General features: G+C 42.2%; 1 protein-coding gene across 5 annotated transcripts in view; it reads left to right on the forward strand.

Annotated features, from left to right (window-relative positions):
- ZNF280D (zinc finger protein 280D) overlaps positions 1-23,720 on the forward strand; it is a 38,516-nt gene extending 14,796 nt beyond the window's left edge. For all 5 annotated transcript variants that reach the window (XM_053365377.1, XM_053365378.1, XM_053365379.1 and 2 more), the window contains 14 exons: positions 4,203-4,306; positions 5,417-5,643; positions 6,188-6,345; positions 6,900-7,000; positions 7,100-7,246; positions 10,363-10,497; positions 11,267-11,568; positions 13,161-13,298; positions 14,509-14,571; positions 15,246-15,364; positions 15,458-15,494; positions 18,561-18,609; positions 19,646-19,710; positions 20,449-23,720. In XM_053365377.1, the coding sequence (XP_053221352.1) occupies positions 4,203-4,306; positions 5,417-5,643; positions 6,188-6,345; positions 6,900-7,000; positions 7,100-7,246; positions 10,363-10,497; positions 11,267-11,568; positions 13,161-13,298; positions 14,509-14,571; positions 15,246-15,364; positions 15,458-15,494; positions 18,561-18,609; positions 19,646-19,710; positions 20,449-22,750 (3,947 nt within the window). In that variant the 3' untranslated portion in view covers positions 22,751-23,720. The remainder of the gene's footprint in view (positions 1-4,202; positions 4,307-5,416; positions 5,644-6,187; positions 6,346-6,899; positions 7,001-7,099; positions 7,247-10,362; positions 10,498-11,266; positions 11,569-13,160; positions 13,299-14,508; positions 14,572-15,245; positions 15,365-15,457; positions 15,495-18,560; positions 18,610-19,645; positions 19,711-20,448) is intronic.
- The last annotated feature ends 263 nt before the right edge of the window (positions 23,721-23,983 follow it).

Below are 23,983 nucleotides of genomic sequence, written 5' to 3' on the forward strand. Positions count from 1 at the left end.
ACTCTCAAGAGTCTTCTCCAGCACCATAATTCAAAAGCATCAATTCTTCGGCGATCAGCCTTCTTTATGGTCCAACTCTCACTTCCATACATCACTACTGGGAAAACCATGGCTTTAACTAAACGGACCTTTGTTGGCAAGGTGACGTCTCTACTTCTCAAGATGCTGTCTAGGCCTGTCATTGCCCTTCTCCCAAGAAGCAGGCGTCTTTTAATTTCGTGGCTGCTGTCACCATCTGCAGTGATCATGGAGCCCAAGAAAGTAAAATCTCTCACTGCCTCCATTTCTTCCCCTTCTATTTGCCAGGAGGTGATGGGACCAGTGACCATGATCTTCGTTTTTTTGATGTTGAGCCTCAGACCATATTTTGCGCTCTCCTCTTTCACCCTCATTAAAAGGTTCTTTAATTCCTCCTCACTTTCTGCCATCAAGGTTGTGTCATCTGCATATCTGAGGTTGTTGATATTTCTTCCGGCAATCTTAATTCCAGCTTGGGATTCATCCAGCTCAGCCTTTCGCATGATGTATTCTGCGTATAAATTAAATAAGCAGGGAGACAAAATACAGCCTTGTCGTACGCCTTTCCCAATTTTGAACCAATCAGTTGTTCCATATCCAGTTCTAACTGTAGCTTCTTGTCCCACATAGAGATTTCTCAGGAGACAGATGAGGTGATCAGGCACTCCCATTTCTTTAAGAACTTGCCATAGTTTGCTGTGGTCGACACAGTCAAAGGCTTTTGCATAGTCAATGAAGCAGAAGTAGATGTCTTTCTGGAACTCTCTAGCTTTCTCCATAATCCAGCGCATGTTTGCAATTTGGTCTCTGGTTCCTCTGCCTCTTCTAAATCCAGCTTGCACTTCTGGGAGTTCTCGATCCACATACGGCTTGAGCCTTCCTTGTAGAATTTTAAGCATAACCTTGCTAGCGTGTGAAATGAGTGCAATTGTGCGGTAGTTGGAGCATTCTTTGGCACTGCCCTTCTTTGGGATTGGGATGTAGACTGATCTTCTCCAATCTTCTGGCCACTGCTGAGTTTTCCAAATTTGCTGGCATATTGAGTGTAGCACCTTAACAGCATCATCTTTTAACATTTTAAATAGTTCAGCTGGAATACCATCACTTCCACTGGCCTTGTTATTTGCAGTGCTTTCTAAGGCCCATTTGACTTCACTTTCCAGGATGTCTGGCTCAAGGTCAGCAGCCACACTACCTGGGGTGTACGAGACATCCATATCTTTCTGGTATAATTCCTCTGTGTATTCTTGCCACCTCTTCTTGATGTCTTCTGCTTCTGTTAGGTCCTTACCACTTTTGTCCTTTATTATGGTAATCTTTGTACGAAATGTTCCTTTCATATCTCCAGTTTTCTTGAACAGATCTCTGGTTCTTCCTATTCTGTTGTTTTCCTCTATTTGTTTGCATTGCTCGTTTAAGAAGGCCTTCTTGTCTCTCCTTGCTATTCTTTGGAAATCTGCATTCAATTTCCTGTATCTTTCACTATCTCCCTCGCATTTTGCTTGCCTTCTCTCCTCCGCTATTTGTAAGGCCTCGTTGGACAGCCACTTTGCTTTCTTGCCTTTCCTTTTCATTGGGATGGTTTTCGTTGCTGCCTCCTGTACAATGTTACGAGCCTCCATCCATAGTTCTTCAGGCACTCTGTCCACCAAATCTAAATCCTTAAACCTGTTCGTCACTTCCACTGTGTATTCATAAGGGATTTGACTTAGATTGTATCTTACCGGCCCAGTGGTTTTTCCTACTTTCTTCAGTTTAAGCTTGAGTTTTGCTATAAGAAGCTGATGATCTGAGCCACAGTCAGCTCCAGGTCTTGTTTTTGCTGACTGTATAGAGCTTCTCCGTCTTTGGCTGCAGAGAATATAATCAATCTGATTTCGATACTGCCCATCTGGTGATGTCCATGTGTAGAGTCGTCTCTTGTGTTGTTGGAAAAGCGTGTTTGTGATGACCAGCTTGTTCTCTTGACAGAACTCTATTAGCCTTTGCCCTGCTTCGTTTTGATCTCCAAGGCCAAACTTGCCAGTTGTTCCTTTTATCTCTTTATTCCCTACTTTAGCATTCCAATCCCCTATAATGAGAAGAACATCCTTCTTTGGTGTCACTTCTATAAGGTCTTGTAAGTCTTCATAGAATTGGTCTATTTCAGTTTCTTCAGCACCAGTGGTTGGTGCATAAACTTGGATTACCGTGATGTTAAAAGGTCTGCCTTGGATTCGTATCGAGATCATTCTATCATTTTTGAGATTGCATCCCAGTACAGCTTTCGCCACTCTTTTGTTGACTATGAGGGCCACTCCATTTCTTTTACGGGTTTCTTGCCCACAGTAGTAGATGTGATGGTCATCCGAACTCCAGGTATAAGGTGGCCATTTTGCCTAGAATACACCCCACCCCCCCGCAAATGTTGGCTGTGTCCCTAATATGCTTACCTTGCATTCACATCCAGAGTACAGAGTAACAAGAGTACAGAGTAACAAGAGTGTTGTTTGAAGGTGCACAATGCAGTGTGATTTTCAATTAAAATAAGGGTGAAACATCAGGGCTTAGATTGAAACATTTTAAATTTAGGCCATGCTGGAAATAGACAAACATGGTACAGAGCAAATGCCAGTATTCCACCAAGCTGCAGAGCAGAGAGAGAGATGGGGTGGTGGGGAAGAGGAAGGGAAGTGGCAAAGTTTTGACTGCTAGCCATGCAGCATAGCGCTTTTCTTTCTCCGCACAGATTTATACTTAAGGATTTGCTATGGTTAGGTTTCTTTTTTTAAAAAAAGCAAACAAACACAGGCTTGCTGTTTCAGAAATGGTTTTCAATTGAAGATAGGCAGGACTGTACCATTAGTTTTAGCAGGTTAGTGAAGGACTTCTCCTGCATTTATATATTTATTAAGCTTCGGGGGAAACTGAGTGTTGTTCACTCAGGTTTGTTTGAACAGAAGAGAGTGAGGCCAGAGGCCATTCAATGCAGGAAAGCAGCGTCGCTCCCACCACCTGCTTACCCAACCGTTGCCTTTTATTCGCTCAGGGTGGGAAGTTACTGCCACCCATTTGCCTCACTTTCTCCCAGCACCCTGCTCTGATTCTGCCCCTTGATCTGGCATATCCCCGCCCCCCCCAATTACCTGCCTCCACGACTTTGCGAGGAAGCACAGGGGAAGCAAGACAGAAAACAAGCTCCTCACTCGCAGCCTTCCCTTCAGCTCTAGGAATGACAGCTGCTATTAACCCTTGCAGAACTGAGCAGTAGGAACCTCTTTGCTGGTCCAGGCAGAGAGTGAGGAGAGGGACAAGGGACACTTGTGGGGTTTGCATTAATGAGGGAACCTGTCTCGGGGGTACCTGGAAGCACCTCTCTGAAACGTGTGCTGGGGCAATTGCCCCCTCGCCCGGCCCATGTTAAACCTCTCTTTGTGAATCCTTCTCTTTACAAGGAGTTGCTTGGTATCTACCCATCTTACCAAGCTTTAAAGATTGCACTTTAATCCTGTCAACTGTTTTATACCGTTTTTATGATTTTGTGCCTTTTAGTAATTTCTAGTTTTTGTATTTATATTTTAATTGATTTATTTTTGCAAGGCACCCAGAGAATTGATTTATTTTTGCAAAGCACCCAGAGAATATAAAGTGTAAAAATACTTACAAATTTAAGAGTCTTGGAACATAGCAACTGATTTTGATAGCATGTAGAATGCAATTATTCTCTCAAAATTATCACCCTTTCAGAAGGCCCATGGATGTAAGCATTGCTGTGTTCGACCTAAGAGCTCTTGATGCAGCAGGTCAAGCATAAATATAAGTCCAAAAAGTAATTAGTTTACTTTTGCATATCTACATTAATTAGTGATAACACATTGACAGCCTGCAACAGAAAAGATTCTTTCTGTTTACCAAAACTACAGTTCTTGTGCCACTTGGGGAAATGTTTTGCTTGTTACAGGCAAGCTATCAAATGACTTACGTGTTGCCTTTTGAGGAATATGCACACAAAGAGATGAGGCTTTTTTTTTTAAAGAACAAATTATAATGTTACTGGTTATATATCTTACTTATCTGCTTTTGTTGGTGAACTCTGTATGTTTGTCATAGTTACTCAAGTGGTACATCATAAATTTGTAAATTTGAAGAAAGTGTCTGTTCAGAAGTGATAATTAAGTCATAGGGTGTACTTTTCCTTTTTACAGGTATTGCTTCGAGCAATGTTAAACATGGAGCACCTTTTCCACAAGCATGTCCAAAGTGTAATATTCATTTCAATCTTTTGGAGCCATTAAAAAATCACATAAAGGTAAGGACGTGTTTTGGCAGAGGAAGGGGAACAAAATGAAATCATAGATGTGGCATTGAGTATTAATACGTTTTAAAGATGATAGAACTTCAGAGTTAATTGTACTTAAGCATGTAATGGTTCTGGCTAGTTGCTGTTCTGTGGTGCTTTGAACATTATCTGCTTTCAAAAGCAAATTTCATGCATAGCTGTCAAGATGATAAATAAGAATGGAAGAAGGGCCTGGCTGCTGAGTCGTGCCAAAGGCCCATCTAGCCAAGAACTCTGTTCTCCCAGAGGCCAACCATTGCCCTTTGTGAGAATAATGATTTTTGCTTTTAAAAAATAACTTCGTTTTGCATATTATTTTTTATGGCTGCTTGTGGTTTTCCCTGTGTGAAGAGCACTTTAAATGGCAGAATGTTCAGCTACAGCATTTTCTGTTTGCTATGTTTGTTTGTTTCTATGTATGTTATTAAGGATATTGTAACTCATAGAGAAAATACATATTAAATTAAGCTGACTAGTATTAGCCCTGTTAGTACAGAGTTAAAAAGAAGCCTGGGAATTATCATATAAATGTGCAGAATTCTGTACAGCTTGGACCTGTTATTTAGTAGCCCCTTCCCTTGAAACCATTCCAGCTTCGCTATAAATATATTATGAAGAGATCTTAAATTTTCTCTCGTTGCTTTTGATTCTTTGCATTGCTTCCTTATATGTGCATCCCATAGAAGTCAAAGCTGGTGCCACTGTTATGTAATTCATAGTAAGCTAAAGATGCATTCTTATAACAGATGGTTTATGGAATTGGGGACTTCATCAGTATTTATGCTAATCACATTTGGGTGGAATTAAGTACCCTTGATCTCAAGTTAAAAAAACCGTCACAATTCTAGGTGTGTTTCCTTAGAAGTTATCTGAAATCTGTGGCCCTTGCTTTGTTACAAATGTGTTAGAACTTCTGGCCCTACTTACATACATGCAACTTGCCTGGGCTCAAAATATCAGGTCTTGGGTTGGGAGGGGAGGGTTTACAAACATATTTTTGTTAGGTTCTAGGCTATACTTCAGTTATTTTCTTTAAAAGAGAAAATGGTTTAGTTGTTCTTTAACTTGCTTCTCTTTCAGTATTGCTGTCCAGAAATGGCACATACCTTTCTGGGAATAACCCAAACAGCCAGTTCAGGGACATCAACTAAAATGGCTGAAACTGAAAAAGGAAAACTGATCATGTTAGTTAATGACTTTTATTACGGCAAACATGAGGGTAACATCCAGCAGGTGCGTCAGGAGCAGAAGACACATACGACCTTCAAGTGTGCCAGCTGCATGAAGCTTCTCAAAAGCAATATCAGGTATTTTTATATCCTGAAAAATGTATATGTGATAAAAACTTTGGGCCCAGGTTTGGCTAGTGTGTAGCTCACAGTGTCACTGTAAGACATCTATAGGTAGTGTTTTTCCCCTTTTTGTTTTTTTGTGCAAAGCTGATTTTACATTCTTTCACAAAATGGTGTTTTCCTAATGCTACACTCAGAACGGTCTGAAGATCATACTAGAGATTGAGAGTTGATCTTTGGGAGTCCTTTCATAAGAGAGAAATGTAATCCCTGGGAATGGGGGAGTGACAGTGTTTCTCGGGAGAAGCTGCCCTATTTTTCATTTATAATCTTTGAGATCCCACTTGCACTAATCTGCTTGAAATGATAAATAGTGATAGCAGTGTATTTCAGGTTACTGTTTTTTCTATTTCCTTCCACGTGTTTGAGGAGCTTGCACAAAGGAAGGCACGGCAGTCCATGGCAGTGTCTTTAGCACCTGTCCAGTTTATTCATTAATGGGTTGTTGTTTTTTTAAAAAAAGGGTGGTCTATTGAGCTGTTCTTTGTGTCGCTCTCAGGTTTATGAACCACATGAAGCATCACTTGGAGCTGGAGAAACAGAATAGTGAGAGTTGGGAAAGTCACACCACCTGTCAGCACTGCTACCGTCAGTTTCCAACTCCTTTCCAACTCCAGTGCCACATTGAAAGCAGCCATACCCCTCACGAGTCATCGAGTAAGTTTCTCAGATGCTGTGTCTTGTACAGCAGCCATCGGTCTAGATCAGGGGTTGTCAACCTTTTTATACCTACCACCCACTAATGCATCTTTCTTGGTGGTAAAAATTTCCTTACCACCCACCAGTGCTCAATGGGAGGAGGATTCAGCTCGTGCTGTAGAACTCCCTACCACCCACCTAGAATCCTGAAATGCCCACTAGTGGGCAGTAGGGAACAGGTTGATGACTCCTGGTCTAGACGGCAGCCGTGCTATTTGGTCATGGTGGGGGCACATGCACTCTGCCCTAGTTGGGGCATGGGCATGCAGCAGCCCAAAGAGATATGGGATATTATGGTTAGAAATATTTGACTTTTGCGGCTTAAAAGCATTTCTACTTTTCATTGGGAGCAAAGTAATAGGCAACTATTTTTGCCACAGCATGATTTAAAAATTAGGCTGCCAAAAGACTTGAGAACTGTCCTTGGATTAATAGGCACCATCTACTTTGTCTTCCGCCGTGGTTCCGATTAAGAAAAAAAAAGTTCACCTCTTGTTTCTGCTCTTTTCTAGCTCTATGTAAAATATGTGAACTATCTTTTGAAACCGAGCAAGTTCTTTTGCAGCACATGAAGGACAATCACAAGCCTGGGGAGATGCCCTACGTCTGCCAGGTACCTCAGAGCATCCTCCCCCTTGTGCATGGCTGTTTGCCAAAGACTTGTTTCTAAAGAATGTTGCTTCAAGGCAGTCCATCTCTTTTTCCATTCTAGGTGTGCAATTACAGATCATCAGCATTTTCAGATGTGGAAAAACACTTTCGAGCTGTTCATGAAAATACAAAGAGCCTGCTGTGCCCATTTTGCCTCAAAGTTATTAAAGTTGGGGCACCATATATGCATCATTTCCTGAGACACCAGGTAAAAATACTTGATTATCTTTGGAGTATAAGCACTAGGCAAGAGGGATGTAAGATGTCTCTGCAGAAGCAACTAGTAGCTAATAAATTGTTAATCCCCCTTCCCCCAAAAGCCCTGGTCTTCTATAAGTTATGGTAACAATAGAGCTTAGAGCCTTATCCACAGTGAACATTTGCTGACCATTAGCATACTTGAGAAAAGTTCAGCTACGTTCACAAAGCTCCAGATGTCAATTGAAAATTGAATATGGCTAATGCAAAGGGTTTTTTCTATAAAAAAAAAGTTTCCAAGGTGAGATGGTGGCAGACGGAACTTGGAAGAAGTGTTTGATAGTAGAAATGGATGGTGCCTTAACCCATACTGTTTTCTTGCAAAAGTTTGGTTTAAGGAGCTGGAAACTATATGCTGTATCCAACATTCTGTGTCTGCTAGTGTGATTGTGAGTTTTAATCTTGCCTAACGGGAATCCAGTGCAGATCACTTCCTGGTGCAACTGGACTTCTCTGCGACCCATCCCCTCTGCAGGGAGGTGGGACCAATTCGGATGGTCCGCCCCCGCCACTTAATGGATCCAAATGGTTTCCAGAGAGTGGTAGGGGATGCTTTATCCCATGTTGATGGCCTTTCAGCTGATTCCCTGGTGGCCCGCTGGAATGTGGAGTTAATCAGGGCTATTGACTGTTTGGCTCCGAAGCGCCCACTCCGATTGCATGGAGCCCGGACAGCCCCGTGGTTTTCCACGGATCTGAGGGCAATGAAACAATCGTTGAGACGGCTAGAGCGCTGGTGGCGGATAACTCATTCCAAATCTGACCGGACACAGGTTAGAGCTCAACGTTGAGCCTACCAAGTGGCGATAGCGACGGCGAAGAATAATTAATTCGCCGCCTCTATCGCATCTGTAGAAAACAGCAGCAGGAGACTTTTTCAGGTGGTTCACAATTTAGCGGAACCACTTGGAACATTGGGGCCCAATACGGGCCACATGATCTCCTGCAATGATTTTGCAAAGTTTTTTGCAGATAAAATCGCTCAGATTTGGGAAGAAGTAGACTCCACCGTGGGAGCAGGGCCGGGGCGGGAGAGTGCTAGAGTTTTGTCTAGTCAAGTTGCGTGGGATCAATTCCAATCTGTTACCTCCGAGGATGTGGACAGGCTGCTTGGACGAGTGAAACCAACCACCTGTCTCCTGGATCCTTGCCCATCCTGGCTTATAAAAGCTTTGTGGGGTGGTGAATGCTTCCCTCCGTGAGGGAGCCTTCCCAGACCCGCTGAAAGAGGCGGTTATTAAACCGCTTCTTAAAAAAACATTTTTAGATGCGGTCACCATGGCCAACTATCGCCCAGTCTCAAATCTTCCATTCTTGGGCAAGGTGATTGAGCGAGTGGTTGCTGAACAACTCCAGGCACGCCTGGAAGAAGCGGACCATTTGGATCCCTTCCAGTCGGGATTCAGGCCTCATCATGGGACTGAAACTGCCTTGGTCGCACTGGTTGATGATCTCCGGCGGGCTAGGGACAAAGGTGAGAGCTGTTTCCTAGTTCTGCTGGATCTCTCAGCGGCGTTTGATACCATCGACCATAACATCCTTCTGGGCCGTCTTGAGGGGCTGGGAGCTGGGGGCACTCCTGGGCCGTGTTCAGAAAGTGGTGGTGGGGGATGAGTGTTCAGACCCCTGGGCTCTCACTTGTGGGGTGCCTCAGGGTTCTGTCCTCTCCCCCATGCTTTTCAACATTTACATGCAGCCGCTGGGAGAGATCATCAGGAGGTTTGGGCTGGGTGCTCATCAGTATGCGGATGATACCCAGCTCTACCTCTCTTTTAAATCAGAACCAGTGAAGGCGGTCCTGTGTGAGTGTCTGGAGGCGGTTGGAGGATGGATGGTGGCTAACAGATTAAGGTTGAATCCTGACAAGACAGAAGTACTGTTTTTGGGGGACAGGAGGCAGGCAGGTGTGGAGGATTCCCTGGTCCTGAATGGGGTAACTGCGCCCCTGAAGGACCAGGTGCGCAGCCTGGGAGTCATTTTGGACTCACAGCTGTCCATGGAGGCACAGGTCAAATCTGTGTCCAGGGCAGCTGTTTACCAGCTCCATCTGGTACGTAGCCTGAGACCCTATCAGCCTGTGGACTGTCTCGCCAGAGTGGTGCATGCTCTGGTTATCTCCTGCTTGGACTACTGCAATGCGCTCTACGTGGGGCTACCTTTGAAGGTGACTCGGAAACTACAACTAATCCAGAATGCGGCAGCTAGACTGGTGACTGGGGGTGGCCGCCGAGACCATATAACACCGGTCTTGAAAGACCTACATTGGCTCCCAGTACGTTTCCGAGCACAATTCAAAGTGTTGGTGCTGACCTTTAAAGCCCTAAACGGCCTCGGTCCAGTATACCTGAAGGAGCGTCTCCACCCCCATCATTCTGCCCGGACGCTGAGGTCCAGCGCCGAGGGCCTTCTGGCGGTTCCCTCATTGCGAGAAGCAAAGCTACAGGGAACCAGGCAGAGGGCCTTCTCGGTAGTGGCGCCCGCCCTGTGGAACGCCCTCCCACCAGATGTCAAAGCGATAAACAACTGCCTGACATTCAGTAGACATCTTAAGGCAGCCCTGTTCAGGGAAGTTTTTAACGTGATATTTTAGTGTATTTTTGGTTTCTATGGAAGCCGCACAGAGTGGCTGGGGAGGCCCAGCCAGATAGACGGGGTATAAATAATAAATTGTTGTTGTTGTTGTTGTTGTTTTGTTGTTGTTATAACAGTTGTGCTAGTAGAAACTCACTATGCAGCGCATTGCTGGTAACTTGGTGCCTTCTTTGGGGCAGCAAGGTTCCCTTGGTGCAGACATTTCACTAGTGGAACAAGTGTACTTAACATCACATTTGATACAACCTTATGTGATGGTGTGTAATTAATGTGAATTGTTTGTGATTATTTTCTATCAATAATTTAGTACAGGATTTTGTTGATACTGAATACAGTTAGTCCTTTATTGCTTGCAGCCACTGCTCATCACTTTTGCACTGTTTATGTTTTTGAAACCTCCTGGAATATTAAGCTTCTATTATCCATTTCATCAGTATGTTTTGGCTTAAATATATTTTTCTTTTTTAAAAAAAGAAAAAGGGAGTACATCGCTGTACCAAGTGTAGACTCCAGTTCTTGACATGCAAAGAAAAAATGGATCACAAATCTCAGCATCATCGGACATTTAAAAAACCTGCCCAGTTAGAGGGATTGCCTCCAGGAACCAAAGTAAGCTTAAAGCATCATGTAATGTTTATTCTGAAAAATGGCTACAGGGAAATGGCAGGAGAGAGTGGTGTGTGTTCATGTGTGTTCCCCACTGCTGCTGGGTTTTTTTGTGGGGAGGGGACTTGAAAATCACACTAAGGCTCTCTAGAGACTTGCAAAAAGGTTCAACTCTAAGCACCTTTTTAAGAACATTTAAAACCTTCCTGGGACTCAGATTTAAATCTGCAGCAGACAGGGGGTCTTCTTTGTGGTGGCACCTGTTCTGTTCTCCTGGATTTGCAGAAGTTCAGTCCTGCTTGGGTCGCCTGACCTGACCTTAGGTGGGTGACCAGCTACAAATAAATTTGGACATACACTATGCAAAACAGATAGTTTCAGCCATCATGGAGCCTTTAATGGATTTCCCCTTGCTGTGTTTGTGTGCTTTATATGAATAGGTGGGAGGGGAGTTTGCACATAGGCATGTGTGTGCTCGTCATTGCTTTACTGTGTATTTCAGCACAGGCTCTAGCTGTGATTGGATGGGCACTGATCTCATGGTGGGCATGCTGCCAGCCATTGCCCCTGACAAAGTAGTCTGAGGGTTACAATAACAGAATTGTAGCATTGGCAGGCACACCAAGGGTCATTTATTCCAGCCCCCTGCAGTGCAGCTTGCTCAGAACTGCTCAGCCTTGTGCCATCCATGCACTCTTCTTGCAAGTCTTTTCAGCAAGATAAATGATTGCCATTCATTTAGGAGAGAGTTAACCGGGTCTCATGTTTCTAGGTTACCATCAGAGCTTCTGCTGGATCTCTTCAGCCTGGATCAGCGACTGCATCTCCTGTCATCCCAAGTGCGTCTACTTTACACTTGTCCACCAGTGCAGCTAAAGTGACAAATGCTAAAACGACTCAGAACAAAACAAATGCAAATAAAGTAAAGCCAAAATTGAAACCATTGAGTGTACAGAAAAAGCAAGGTCTGGGGACCGTCCACAATAACAGTAGTAACAGCAGCAGCAGCAGCAGCAGTGGTGGCAACAGCAAAAGAAACAATAAAATTGCAAATACAGCATTAAATAATCTAAGGTAAGTCTTCTGGTAGCTTTCCAGAGTGTAGTTAACTGATTGGAATAAAAAAGGAAATAGAACTTGAGTTCTTCTGAATCAATAGAATGGTAACAAGATTAATTTTGACTGGAAGACTGGAATGGCCAACTGCTCAGTGGGTGGGTATATTCTGATCGTTAGCGGGTCGGCGATGCAAGTGTCACTTGGATCAGTTCCCCAGTATAAGGGTTACCTTTCTCCCAAATAGGACCTTTAGAGGCAGCAGTTTAAGTAGGAATTTCTTTCAATAGATCAGCTTAAGGACTGTACAAGTAACATCAGTATGTTTTTTTCTTAAATTGTGTAGGTTTTTAAACTTAAGGGCTATCTGCTTTCAAACACTTAGTGACAGCAGATAGCTTAATGTGGACCTTCTAGGATACACAGTAGGCTTAACTGAGCCAGCCTAAGACAGGGACTGGCACTGGTTCCTTTAAATTCCCAAAGCTTCCCCACTCTGCTCCTTTCTTTTGCTGTGACTGATTAAATAACCATGGCTATAAAAGTGTGTGCACAAGAGAGACTCTTTGCCCAAGAGCATGTGTCTCTGTAGGGAGACATTATTGGCATGGAGAGATGCAGTGAGATAGAATCAGAGTTGTTGAGTTCCAAGTGTCATCTAGTCCAACCCCCTGCAAGGAATCACAATCTCTTTGTTCCACTGTCAAACAGCTCTTACCATCAGAAAGTGCTTCTTGATGTTTAGTTTGAATTTCCTTTCTTGCAACTTTTGCAGCCATTGATTTGCATCCAACCCTTTGGAGCAGCAGAAAACAAGCTTGCTTCATCTTCCATGTAACGGCCCTTTAGATATTTGAAGATGGTTATCATATCTCCTCTCAGCCTCCCATTATCCAGGCTAAACTTACCCAGCTCCCTCAGCCATTCTTCATAAGACTTGGTTTCCAGACCTTTGATCACCTTGGTCACTCTTATCTGCACACGTTCCAGCTTGTCAAAATCCTTCATAAATTGTGGTGTCTGGAACTGGACACAGGACTCCAAGTGGGGTCTGATCAGAGTCTTGTATTGGTTCTCAGCTACAGTAGCAGTAAAAACTCTGCAGATAAAAGACATTTACAGTAAAAACAGTCTTGGGCATGTGCCTGAGCTGGAGCCAAGTGGAGGGCGCATCTATCCCATCGCTGATAAAAGCAAGAGAGAGGAAGACGTTCATATGAAGAACCTTTGACAGTTGCAACCTGTGTACACATTTGCAAACCTTTTCCACTGCTTGCAGTTGGTTAAGCATTGCAAACCTGTTTGCCCAGTATCCATAAGGCCTTGAAGTAAAGAAGGCTATTTTCAGAATGCCATGTGCCCCTTAGAGCTTCTCCCATCAGCTTCCCAGCTGCCCTTCCCACTTCGTCCCCTTGTGCCACATGGTGAGGTCCTCTGGAAAGCCTCTTTCTAAAGATTAGGCGACGTTATAAAGCAGAATTCAAAAGCCAGATTCTTTTTCTCCAGTGATATTAACTAAGCAAGCTTTTCTGGAAATAAATAATGATTTGAAACGGGAACTTACTTTTTTCTTAATACTGCATACTAATTCTGACATTGGTTCATATTAGATGCCCGAATATTCAGAAGTGCATTGAGTGTTATTCTGATATAAGGACATTCGCCAGCCACTTTCCAGCCTACGTTCGCTGTAGTTTATGCAGATACAGCACCAGCTGCAGTAAAGCCTACGTGAATCACATGATGAGGTAGGAAATCTTCAGCTTCAAGTTGTTAAATTATGTCTGTAGTTTGTTTCTCTTCTGGTAGATTTCTGGTCTTTTTTATATTGCAGCAAATCGGTGCCTCAGTGCAACCCTAACACCGCCTCCCCTTGTGTGGGCACTGAGCCTAACCAGGATTACTCCTGGGTAGGTTTCCCCCTTAAACAATATTTGAAATCTGCTTGTTGGTGGTTGGAAGCCTGGTTAGCGTTCAGTGTGGTTCAAGCTGAGGCTGGGGGCTTGTGGTCAGGGAGAGAAGAGGCAGGCAAGGAGCATACTGTCTCTCAGCCTGTGCTATACTGCAATGCCACAGCTGCATTAACGGAAGATTGGGGCTCTGCATGGCTTTAGTGTCCTCTGTTCCATGATTTATAAATTAGCATTTTATGCTTTTTTTAAAAAAATGCTAGACTGCTTTCCTCCACTAAGGAACTCAAAGCAGATTACAGTGTAAAAATAGAAAAATAATCAAAGCAATATCAGAGCAGCAAAATAAAATTCTGTAATAAAATCAGTAGTCAGAAAAGCAGTGAAGAAAATCCAGCTCATCAGAAGTAAAAAAGAAACCTCAGTTGGTTTAGCCTTCCCCAGAGATCTCTTCAAAGAATCAGGTTCTCACCTGGTTCTGGAAGGCCTTCCTAGGGAGAGCATTCTGAAGCATTGATGCCACAACTGAAAAAGCTCCTGTTCCTCGTGCCCATTTTAAAAAATTCAGGTTTTAGCCTAGAGCATATGGGTGAACAGGGTGCTTGAAGGCCAAATTTTTCTCCCATTTCAAAGAGGGGAAAACTTCCTCCATGTGAACATACTTACTGAAGTGAAGGCATTTTAACATTTCCCAGACATTTTTAAAAGTATTGCCATTTTAACATGCTACAATTTGTTATATTTTAGCTTTTTGTAAACCCACCCTGGAAGCATTGCTTCTGCTCTCCTCTCAAAAGTTGCTCTGGAGGAATCTCCGGTTCTTAACAGAGGTCTCTGGATAGTGGCTGACATCAGTGGCACACCCTCCTTCACCTAGTAGAAGCATCTCCCAGTCATGCAGCAGAATCTTTGGGCTCAGGAATGACTAGACATCTGCTTGTTTTTATACCTTAGATTGCAGTCTTATTGTTTAATGTTGTATTATATGATATGGGGGGACGGGACATTTCTTTAGGAAGTCCATTTCAGCTATTTTATTATCTTGTAGTTTTCACAGTGCTCGACAGAGTAAACGATTTTGGATTTATAAGACTCATTCAGAAGATCTGAGGTAACCATCTCCTTTTTCTTTTTTAAGGTGTACATTTTTTGCAACATGCATCACAGTGCTTGGATAAGTCCTGCTGTGTCTAATGAGGCTTTCTCCCCAAGTGTATTTTAGATTGCAATTTCAGTTACTGTTGAATTGGATTTAAGATGTGTGCATGTTATCTGGATTCCATCTAACTTTTATTTCTTATATAAAGCTTTATTTTCAGAATGCAAAGCTTTCTTCATAAAATGAAACAACCCTAAACTAATATCCAAGCCAAAATTCTTGATTTTTCCGATGTTCTGAGATGTGATACTGATTCTTTTGTTTGTTAAATTTTGCTTATCATCATGATTTGTTGTTTTAAATCCATTTTTCCACTTATCAGCAATTTCACATATCTAGAAGTTATAAGGAAAACCATCCAGGGAAGGGCAGGCACTGATAACTTTGCTTACTGAAAAAAGTACAACCTTTCCTTCTATAGTCTTGTTCTTTCCAATAATATTATTCATATATGCAATACTTATGAGAAATTCTTGGAACGAACATGTGTACCAGCTAGTATGTAATGAGTTTTACGTATATATTAGTCCAGTGCATAGTTGACTTCACATGACATGGTCAGAAGAAGCTTTTTGTAACCTTTTGCCTCCCTTGCACTCAGGGTTACGTCTTCCTTTTTCCCCTAGGGGTGTTACTCTTGTTTGTCTTAATTGTGAGTTCCTGACTGATGCTTCCGGCTTGGATAATATGGCTACGCACTTGAACGAAAACCTTACTCATACTTGTCAAGTGATTATCGAAAATGGTATGTGGCTCTTGTACCTCTGACATAAGCCAGATGTTAGCCTGTTGTCTTTTTGTTGGTTTTTAACACTACTGATCTTCTCTTTAATTCCAGTTCCCTCGGACTATCTGGTTGCTGACAACCTTTCTCAGTAAGTTTCTGAAATTAGCTTGATTGTCAGTTGGGTGGTTGTGTTGATGGTCTTCCAGCATAGAAACAAAGAGTAGACGCCTATTCTATGATACAGAAGCAAGTTTGGTTGTATTCCAGATAAAAAATGCAAATTCCCTTTTAAATATTTTTATTATGCTTTATTACATACACAAAGGCCAGGATAAAAAAACCCATGCAACTTGCTTCAAGTGTTTTTGGGGACTTAGGGTTTATGTTTTACGAATAGTAGCCCCAGTACTGTGTGTCAAGCCATATTTGAAGCATATGTGTTTGAGTGTGTGTATGATAGAGAGTTGTTCACCGGGGGGGGGGGGGTTAAATCTCTGCTTAGCATCCCTGAAGTGCCTTCTTTTGGAATCACAACCCAAGTCTAATTACAGTGCTTTGTCTAATAAATTGTAGTGTTCTGCTGCATCCTTATTAATGAAGAAGCAGCCACCCAACCCGGTGGAGTTCTTCTGTGTGCTGCATCAGGCCAAAGGGGGCCCATCTAATTCAGCCTCCTCTTTCCCAGAGTGGCCAAACCTGATGCCCCCAAAGGGCCTCTCAAAGCAGGACACGAAGGCAGCAGCCCTTCTCTGCTGATGCCCCCACCATCCACAATTGGCATTCGGGCTACACCGGCTCCAAATCTGGCGGTTCTGCCAGCAGTCGTAACAGTTGATAAATCTCTTCTTCATGATTTGTCTAAATCCACCTTTAAAACCATCTGAGCGAAACTGTTAGCCACCTTCCTGTCTTGTGGTAGTGAGTTCCAAAAGCATATTGTGCTTTGTATGAAGAAGTAGTTTGCTGTTGTCGAGCCTAGCCTGAGCCTGTTGCTGGTTGTTCAAATGCCTTCTGTTACACCCTGTTAAAAAATGAGTTCCCACCTATTTCCTGTAGTTCTAACCTGTTTGAGGGATGTGAAATTTACCATTGTTGCAGCACCTTTTATTCTTACTTAGTTGGTCAAATTAAATATGTTTAGTGTCTCCCATATACAGATTTTTTTAAATTTTATTTTTGCTATGTCAGACAAGTTTTAACATAAGACAGTTTATCATCCTTTTTTTTCAACCACAGTAACAAATTATCAACCTTCAATGTAAATAAAACAATCTTTTCTGTATGCTGCATCTCTGGACCAGCTGCTGGCACAGATAAAAGCATGTTTCTCCTTTCTGAGTATCAGTTGCATTTGGCAACTCGGGTTCCCCACAAAGCTGATATATAGCAATGCAAGAAAAGGAAGTCTCTTTTCTCTGGTCACTTACAGTAACAGTATTGATTGTAAAAGTTCCCTCCCCTTCCATATGGCTTTGACATAACATGTTTTGCACATGGTGGGTTGTCTTCCCCGAACTGCGTAGTAGAAACAATAAACATGTTTCACAATATACAATGTTTCACAATATAATGTGATTTGCATGTTCTGCAGATATTTTTAACATGTAATGCTGGTTCTATGTAGTATTTTAAAGTCATCAGTAAGACATTACAAGAAGTTAGATGTACTTTTAAATATATGCTTTTAAGGCCAATCCTATGAGGAATCTTTTGATAATTGTCGCTGCTAATGACATACATCCTTTTAAAGTTACAAAAAATGGAATGAGTTATGTCAGCCTGTTAGCACTGGCTCTCGCCCTCATAATTAAACACATGCAGCTCCTTATTATGCCAAGTACCTTGTATGTTGCTGCAGCCTTAGTAGGGTCATTAATCATTTAATTCATGATTAATAACATTTCTACCCAGGTGTAAGAGGTGCAGTTCCATACTTCAGCAGATTAAAATTCACTTCAGTGCCACATCAACAAAGAAGATACAATCACCAGAAATTTCTTTAAACAAAAGCCTTTGAAAGGTTAAATTGTATGTTAAAAATCATGAGTCCACAAGGTTTTATAGGAGAGGTGCACTTCTTGCTCTCTGCAGTAGAGTTGTTCTAGCATAAAATATAAAAATCAATCATGGTGATGTGATACGTTGCTTGTTTATTGTGGTTTAGAAGTCAATACATTTAAATAATGTGTAACTAATGAAGTATGCCCTGGGGAAATATTTGCAGAAAAATCTACCCTTTAAGTGATAGATTGAGGTCTATATTTATTAGCAAATACTACAGAAAAGCCCTTCATTGCGGTACAAAAATGCAGAGTTATGGCTGGAAGACTTTTTCCATGAACATCTCAGTTAAAAATAGGCAGGGAAATGGGAGCCCATTCTTTCCACAGAACAGCAAATCTGTGAACTTTTAGGTATGCATTTTGTGAATAATTTGGTTCAGGAATGGCAACAACCTTGCAGTTCAGAAAGTGCAGTTGCCTGGGCATTAGTGCTTTACAGAATGCAGAGGCAAAAGAAATGCAGGCCTTGCCGAAGAAGCTGAGTCTAACCTAGGTGTGAACAGGAGCTGCTATGCAGGTTGCTCACATGTTGGTCCCATTTCTATATAATTGGGTGGGATTAAACAAGCCTGGCTGCTCCCGTCTGATTTTGTTTAGCCCCAAAGTTGAATGGGAAAAACAGCAGAGGGGAGTGGAGTTTCCTCTTAAATTGAAATTAATTTACTTAATTTGAGCAATTCATACCTTATGCTTCTATTCCAATAGCAGCACTTGTGGTGACTTACAAAAGAAAAAATAATAAAAATTTGACCAACAATAGACTATTAAACTGAGACAAGCATCACAGATGAAAATACATTATGCTGCAGAGTTATCTGCTAAACCTTTTTGAAGTTGGCACACCAAATTCCTAACAAAGAACTACCCAGAACAAGCTGCTGAAGAGTAGAGAGGTGGAGCCATGTAGGCTTCTCTTTTCAGGTAGTTCCACAACATGCATGCAGAATGTTGTAGATGGAACATGCAAGGAGTAAAACAGCCATACTTCTCCTTGAGCTATTGTTTCATTAGGGAAGAAGGAAACCAATGACTCACAGTGGAGATTTTCAGAATAGTTGAAAAATTTAAATGTGTGTTAATATTAATTTCCTGCACTTTAACGTTGATGATAATATGCTGTCTGAGAATAACAGAAGTTTTTTCATTATTAGGCTGGTTAGTGATGCATCAGTGAACAGTGGAAGTGAAGAAACATCCCAGGTAGTGTACATTTGTGTTCTCAACCTTTTGAACTGGCATGCTCCTAGAGTGTATTTAGAAGTGTGTGTGTGGTTTGTGTGTGTGTGTGTGTGTAGCTTTATTTTTATTTATCTGCAGCATAATAATCTCCAGTGTGTATATATTCATTGTTCAAACCTGAATTTAGATTTTCAAAATGGTAGGTTTCATAACTAAAAAAATATTTAGTGGTCTATTAAGCCAACTTTCAACAGGGCCACTGCTACTTTCCTGTGTGTCTGTAGTGTGATATTAATGCTTTAACTATTTGGCATGTAAAAAAAGAATGCCAATATCCCAGATGGGCCCTGGCCATGTGGGTGGGGAGCAGAAGTTGCCACAGCACATTCACACTCTGCAGAAAGCTCTCTTTTAAACTAAGATATCTCAAACAGGAGGCATACGTAGGATGGAAGCAGGTGAGCAAGGTGGGCTAGCAATGTGCTTTTATCATTGGAAAGCTTAGGGTGTTACTGGCTTTGCTGAGTGAAGGAAATCTGAAGAACTTGCACTGCTGGGGTTCCTTAAATCTACAGGGCTAAGTGATATTTTGCAAGCAGGTCTGGTAATACCTTGTGTTCCCTAACCTGCATGAGGATGCGTGGCATGCCTCCATCTGCTAAGCCCAACTCCTGAGAGGCCATGTCCCCCTTTCCTCTTTTGCTACAATTCCTTCCCTCCCCTCCCAGGCAGAAATAAAATGGTTCTCTTTCTGATTCTGTCCTTGCCACAGATTTTGGGCCTGTGTGATCGCCAGTTATCTGTGCATGTCCCCACTGCTTCCTCCTTCGTCTTCTCATTTACTGCAGCTCTAGACTCATAATTACAAGAGCTTCTGGGATCCCAGTTGTTCTACAGGGGTTTCCTCCTAGATTCGTGCATGCAATCTTGTTAGATATTCACTGAAGGTCACTCTTCATTGGGAGCCCAGATTGTCTTTTGGAAACCCTCATTTCTCCTTAGCAATACCTAAAATTCACTGCATTGCACTGTAAAAATAATATTGTGTATATTTCAGAAAATTCCAAGGCTCAGTGCACCTGAAGAGCAAAAAGAGCAAAAAGAAACATCCATCTCTGCAAGGTAAATATAAGCACTGTGTCTTCTCACAGGGTAAAGTGAATCCAATATATTGCAGTTCCAAACTGATCTCCAAATTAAGTATCCCAGGTGGGAACTTGCAACAACCTTTTGCAGTTTATAATGCTGCTCTTCTTCTTCATGGTTCCAGAAAGTCATGTCCTTTTTCAGGGTAATCTACTCCTTTCTCCTGGTTTATTCTTTCCCTTCTCTATCCTGCCTCCTGCCAGAAATGAAGAGAAAAGAAAGAAAAACATTCCATGCCTTCTCGGCATGATCAGTCCTAATTTAGTTGTTTTGTGTTGTTGTTGTCATCGTCGTCCCCCTATGCTTGGACTCCCTCATGCTTGTTCATGGATGGTGCCTTTTTGTCTACATAAGAATCAGCACTCAGAGGGTTGAATTGGCTCTTGGTTTATAAGACTGCCTGAGCTGATGTCTCTCACATTGTAACTTGTTTTTAAGGTTGGGGCCTGAGCATATTTGAGAGAGAGAGAGAGAGAGAGAGAGAGAGAGAGAGAGAGAAGAAAGAAGTTTTAAAGTCTATCTCTTCCCCTCCTTCATTTTCTTTTCTATGTCTTAATGCACAATAATGGACAAAGTGGGGTGGATTTATCCCAAGGTTTGTATAGTAAGGGAGGAATTATTTAATTTCAAGGGTTGTTCTTTTTTAAAGGCACTACTAAAATATAAGCAGTATGTTTTCTTAAAGTACTAAAGTGTTGGATTTGCTTTTTTCAGCCCAGAAATAGAACACACTACAGAAGAAACAGATGAAGACCATCTGGAAAACCAAAGCGATGAAGCTGCTTTAGAAGTTGAGTGTGAAGAAAGTAAACCGCCTGTTCTAGAAAAGAGCCTTGGTTCAGAGCTTCAGGCCTGCTCAAATGACTTCACAGGCTCTGTAGATGGGGGAGAGACAGAGGGCCTTGGAAACCAAAGGGATGGAAGCCCTTTCACAGCTGAGTTCAAAGAAAAGATACCTCCATGTCCAGAAAACACTACTGGCCCAGTGTTCCAAGCATGCTCAGAAGATTCTTTGGGAGAAGGGAACTCAGATGACCTTGCAAATCAAGGTGATGAAAAAGGTTCTTTAGCTGCTGAGTGTGAAGAAAATCCAACATCTCCAGTTTTAGAAAACTCAAATAACCCAATAAACCCTGCAGAAAAAACAGACACAGAGAGCTTTGTAAATCAAGGAGATGAAGGTCCTCTACCTGCTGCTGCTTGTGTAGAAAATATGCCTATGTCACCCATGGAAGACTCCTCCATTTCAGAACATCATAGTTGTTCAAAAGGCTCTACAGAAGAAGGGGACCTTGCGGTTGACCTTGCAAATCAAGGAGATGAAGGTCCTCTAGCTGCAGGGTGTGAAGAAAGCACACTGCCTTTGGTTCTAGAAAACTCCTCTGGTTCAGGACTTGACTCAGCCAGCTCAAATGATCCTGCAAAAGAAGGGGACACAGGTGCCCTTGCAAATCAAACTGATGAAGGCCTTCCTGCTGCTGCTGCTTGTGTAGAAAATATACCTGTGTCACCCATGGAAGACTCCTCCATTTCAGAACATCATAGTTGTTCAAAAGGCTCTACGGGAGAAGGGGACCTTGCGGTTGACCTGGCAAATCAAGGAGATGAAGCTCCTCTAGCTGCAGGGTGTGAAGAAGGCACACTGCCTTTGGTTCTAGAAAACTCCTCTGGTTCAGGACTTGACTCAGCCAGCTCAAATGATCCTGCAAAAGAAGGGGACACAGGTGCCATTGCAAATCAAACTGATGAAGGCCTTCCTGCTGCTGCTTGTGTAGAAAACATGCCTATGTCACCCATGGAAGACTCCTCCATTTCAGAACATCATACTTGTTCAAAAGGCTCTGCAGGAGAAGGGGACCCTGCAATTGACCTTGCAAATCAAGGAGATGAAGCTCCTTTAGTGGCCAAATGCAAAGAAGAGAAATCTCCATGTCTAGAAAACATTTCTGATCCAGGGTTTCAAGCCTGCTCAAAAGACGGTTCAGGACAAGGAGAGACAGGTAACCTTGCAAATCAAGATGTTGAAGAAAATCCATTGCCTTCAGTTCTTGCAAATCAAGAAGTTAAAGAAAATCTATTGCCTTCAGTTCTAGAAAACTCCAAGTCAGAATTTGCAGCCTCCTCAAATGACTCCATAGACCCTGCGAGCAAAGACACAGAAGGCAGCCTTGCAAATCAGGACAGTGAATGTTATTCAGCAGCTGAGTGTGAAGAAAGTACATCAACTTTGGTTCAAGGAAACCTCTCTGGTTCAGGACTCTCAGACTGGCCAAATGATCCCATAGATCCTATGGAAGATGAAGATGCAGAGACTCCTGCAAATCAAAGTGATGAAGGTTTAGCTGCCAAGTGTAAAGAAAGTCCATCAGCTGGAGAAGAATCCTCCGTTTTAGAACCCCATGTCTGTGCAAAAGGCTCTGCAGAAGATGCTTCAAAGGACCATCTTGAAAATCAAACTGATGAGCATGAAGAAAGTACTTCTGTATCAGCTGTGAAAGACTCCTGTTCAGGATCCCAAGCCAGTTCAACTGAGACCTCTTGTGAAAGGACAGAATCTGATGATTTGGGTAATGGTGATCAGATAGAAGAAGGAAAATCTCCAAAAGATTCAGATAATAAAACCAACTCTTTCCAAAGTTCAAAGGATGCAGTCTCTGCTGCCGAGACAAAGGTGGCTGATTTGGATGAAGCTGAGCTAGAAGACATAAATTCTGACCACTCAAAATTGGCATCTGATGATGTCAGTTTTGAACAGTTTCTGAGGAGAAGTGAACCTGAATCTGTGAATTCTGATGCGAGTGAGCAAGGCAGTGTTCATCTGGAACCTCTGACACCATCAGAGGTCCTTGAATATGAAGCTACAGAGATTCTCCAGAAAGGTGGCGTTCCACCTTCAGCAAAGAAGGCTGAGCCAGGTTCTGAACTAGAGGATTCTGCTGATTCCGGAGAGAGCAGCCCTGCTAGCTGTGTGGAGTCACCAGTAAGCCAGGCAGAAGAGAGTGATGAAGCAAGCTGAAGCAGAATATTTGCATCACTTTGAACCAATTGCTGTGTATACTCTTACAGGTGCCAATTGGGAAAGAAAGCGGGGTAACAGAACCATGGACTATGTAATACTGCCGAAGCTCAGCAGTGACAAATGAGATATTAGACCCTCTGATATGAAAGAGCTATCAGAAGCCAGAACCATTGCCTGCAGTAACCCAACCCATGAAGCCAAGAGGGAGACATGTTATTTATTTGATTCAAAGTAAGATCCCGATAGGGGCCACAGTCTTTGTAGTACTTGGGGTACCGGTGTTTCTCTATAAAGGGCATTTGATCCACCGTCGCTTGGGTTTGATGTTGCGTTCCTGTCCCATCAAGTCATGCTAGGAAGGAAACTGTGTGAAGGTCTGGCACCTCAGGATTGATGTGATCTTACATGATGATAAGCTTACCTTAAACTTTCAGTGAAAGTGGAATTATTATTAAAAAAGTAAATATAGTTGTGAGTTTCCCAGTGTGCAAGGTGTGCAGAAACCTGACACTTTACTTGTTTGAAATAGGGCATGTGGTGGCCTCTTGTGTCTTCATTTTATTTTTATTTTTGTTAATTGGCAGCAGGCCCCCAAAACACAAGGTGGGTGGGAAGAGTTAAAAAACTAATACGGAAATGTGTAAACTGTTACAAAAAGAATAGGACCTGAGAGGCATTGATACACTCTTAGTTGAAATTTATGTAAAACAAGCAAAGGCGTGGGGGTGGGGGATGGCATGAAAATCATTTTTATACATAGTTAGGTTAAGGAATGTGTGTGACATCATTTAGAGTAGCTTGCCTTTTAAGTATTAAACTGAATTAAGTGCTCTATATGAACCTTTTCAGAAAGTGATTTTGAACTTGTTGAGAATTGTTTTCAATGGACATAAATGTTTTGAACTTCCGGTAGGACATCAATGTACATATTTTGGATTAAATATTTGCAAGAAAATATGATGAATTATTTTGTTGTTCCTGTGTGTGGTTTTTTTATTAATCACTTTGCTAGCTTGTGTTTTGCTCACATTTCTTTTATTACCCCCAGGCTATTATTAAACTGTTTTGCATCTCCTACCCATAATTACTGAAGGAAAACCATGTTTAAATAGTTAAAAGACCTTAAACTACACCCCGGACTGCAACGAAATGTGAATGTATCATAGGAACAGTGTTCAGTTTTATGCGCTTATGGCAGGTGTGAGGTTTTCTGAGTGGAAGCAATCCCTC

Source organism: Podarcis raffonei, chromosome 14 (assembly GCF_027172205.1).
Source record: "Podarcis raffonei isolate rPodRaf1 chromosome 14, rPodRaf1.pri, whole genome shotgun sequence".
In the NCBI taxonomy this organism is placed as follows: domain Eukaryota; kingdom Metazoa; phylum Chordata; class Lepidosauria; order Squamata; family Lacertidae; genus Podarcis; species Podarcis raffonei.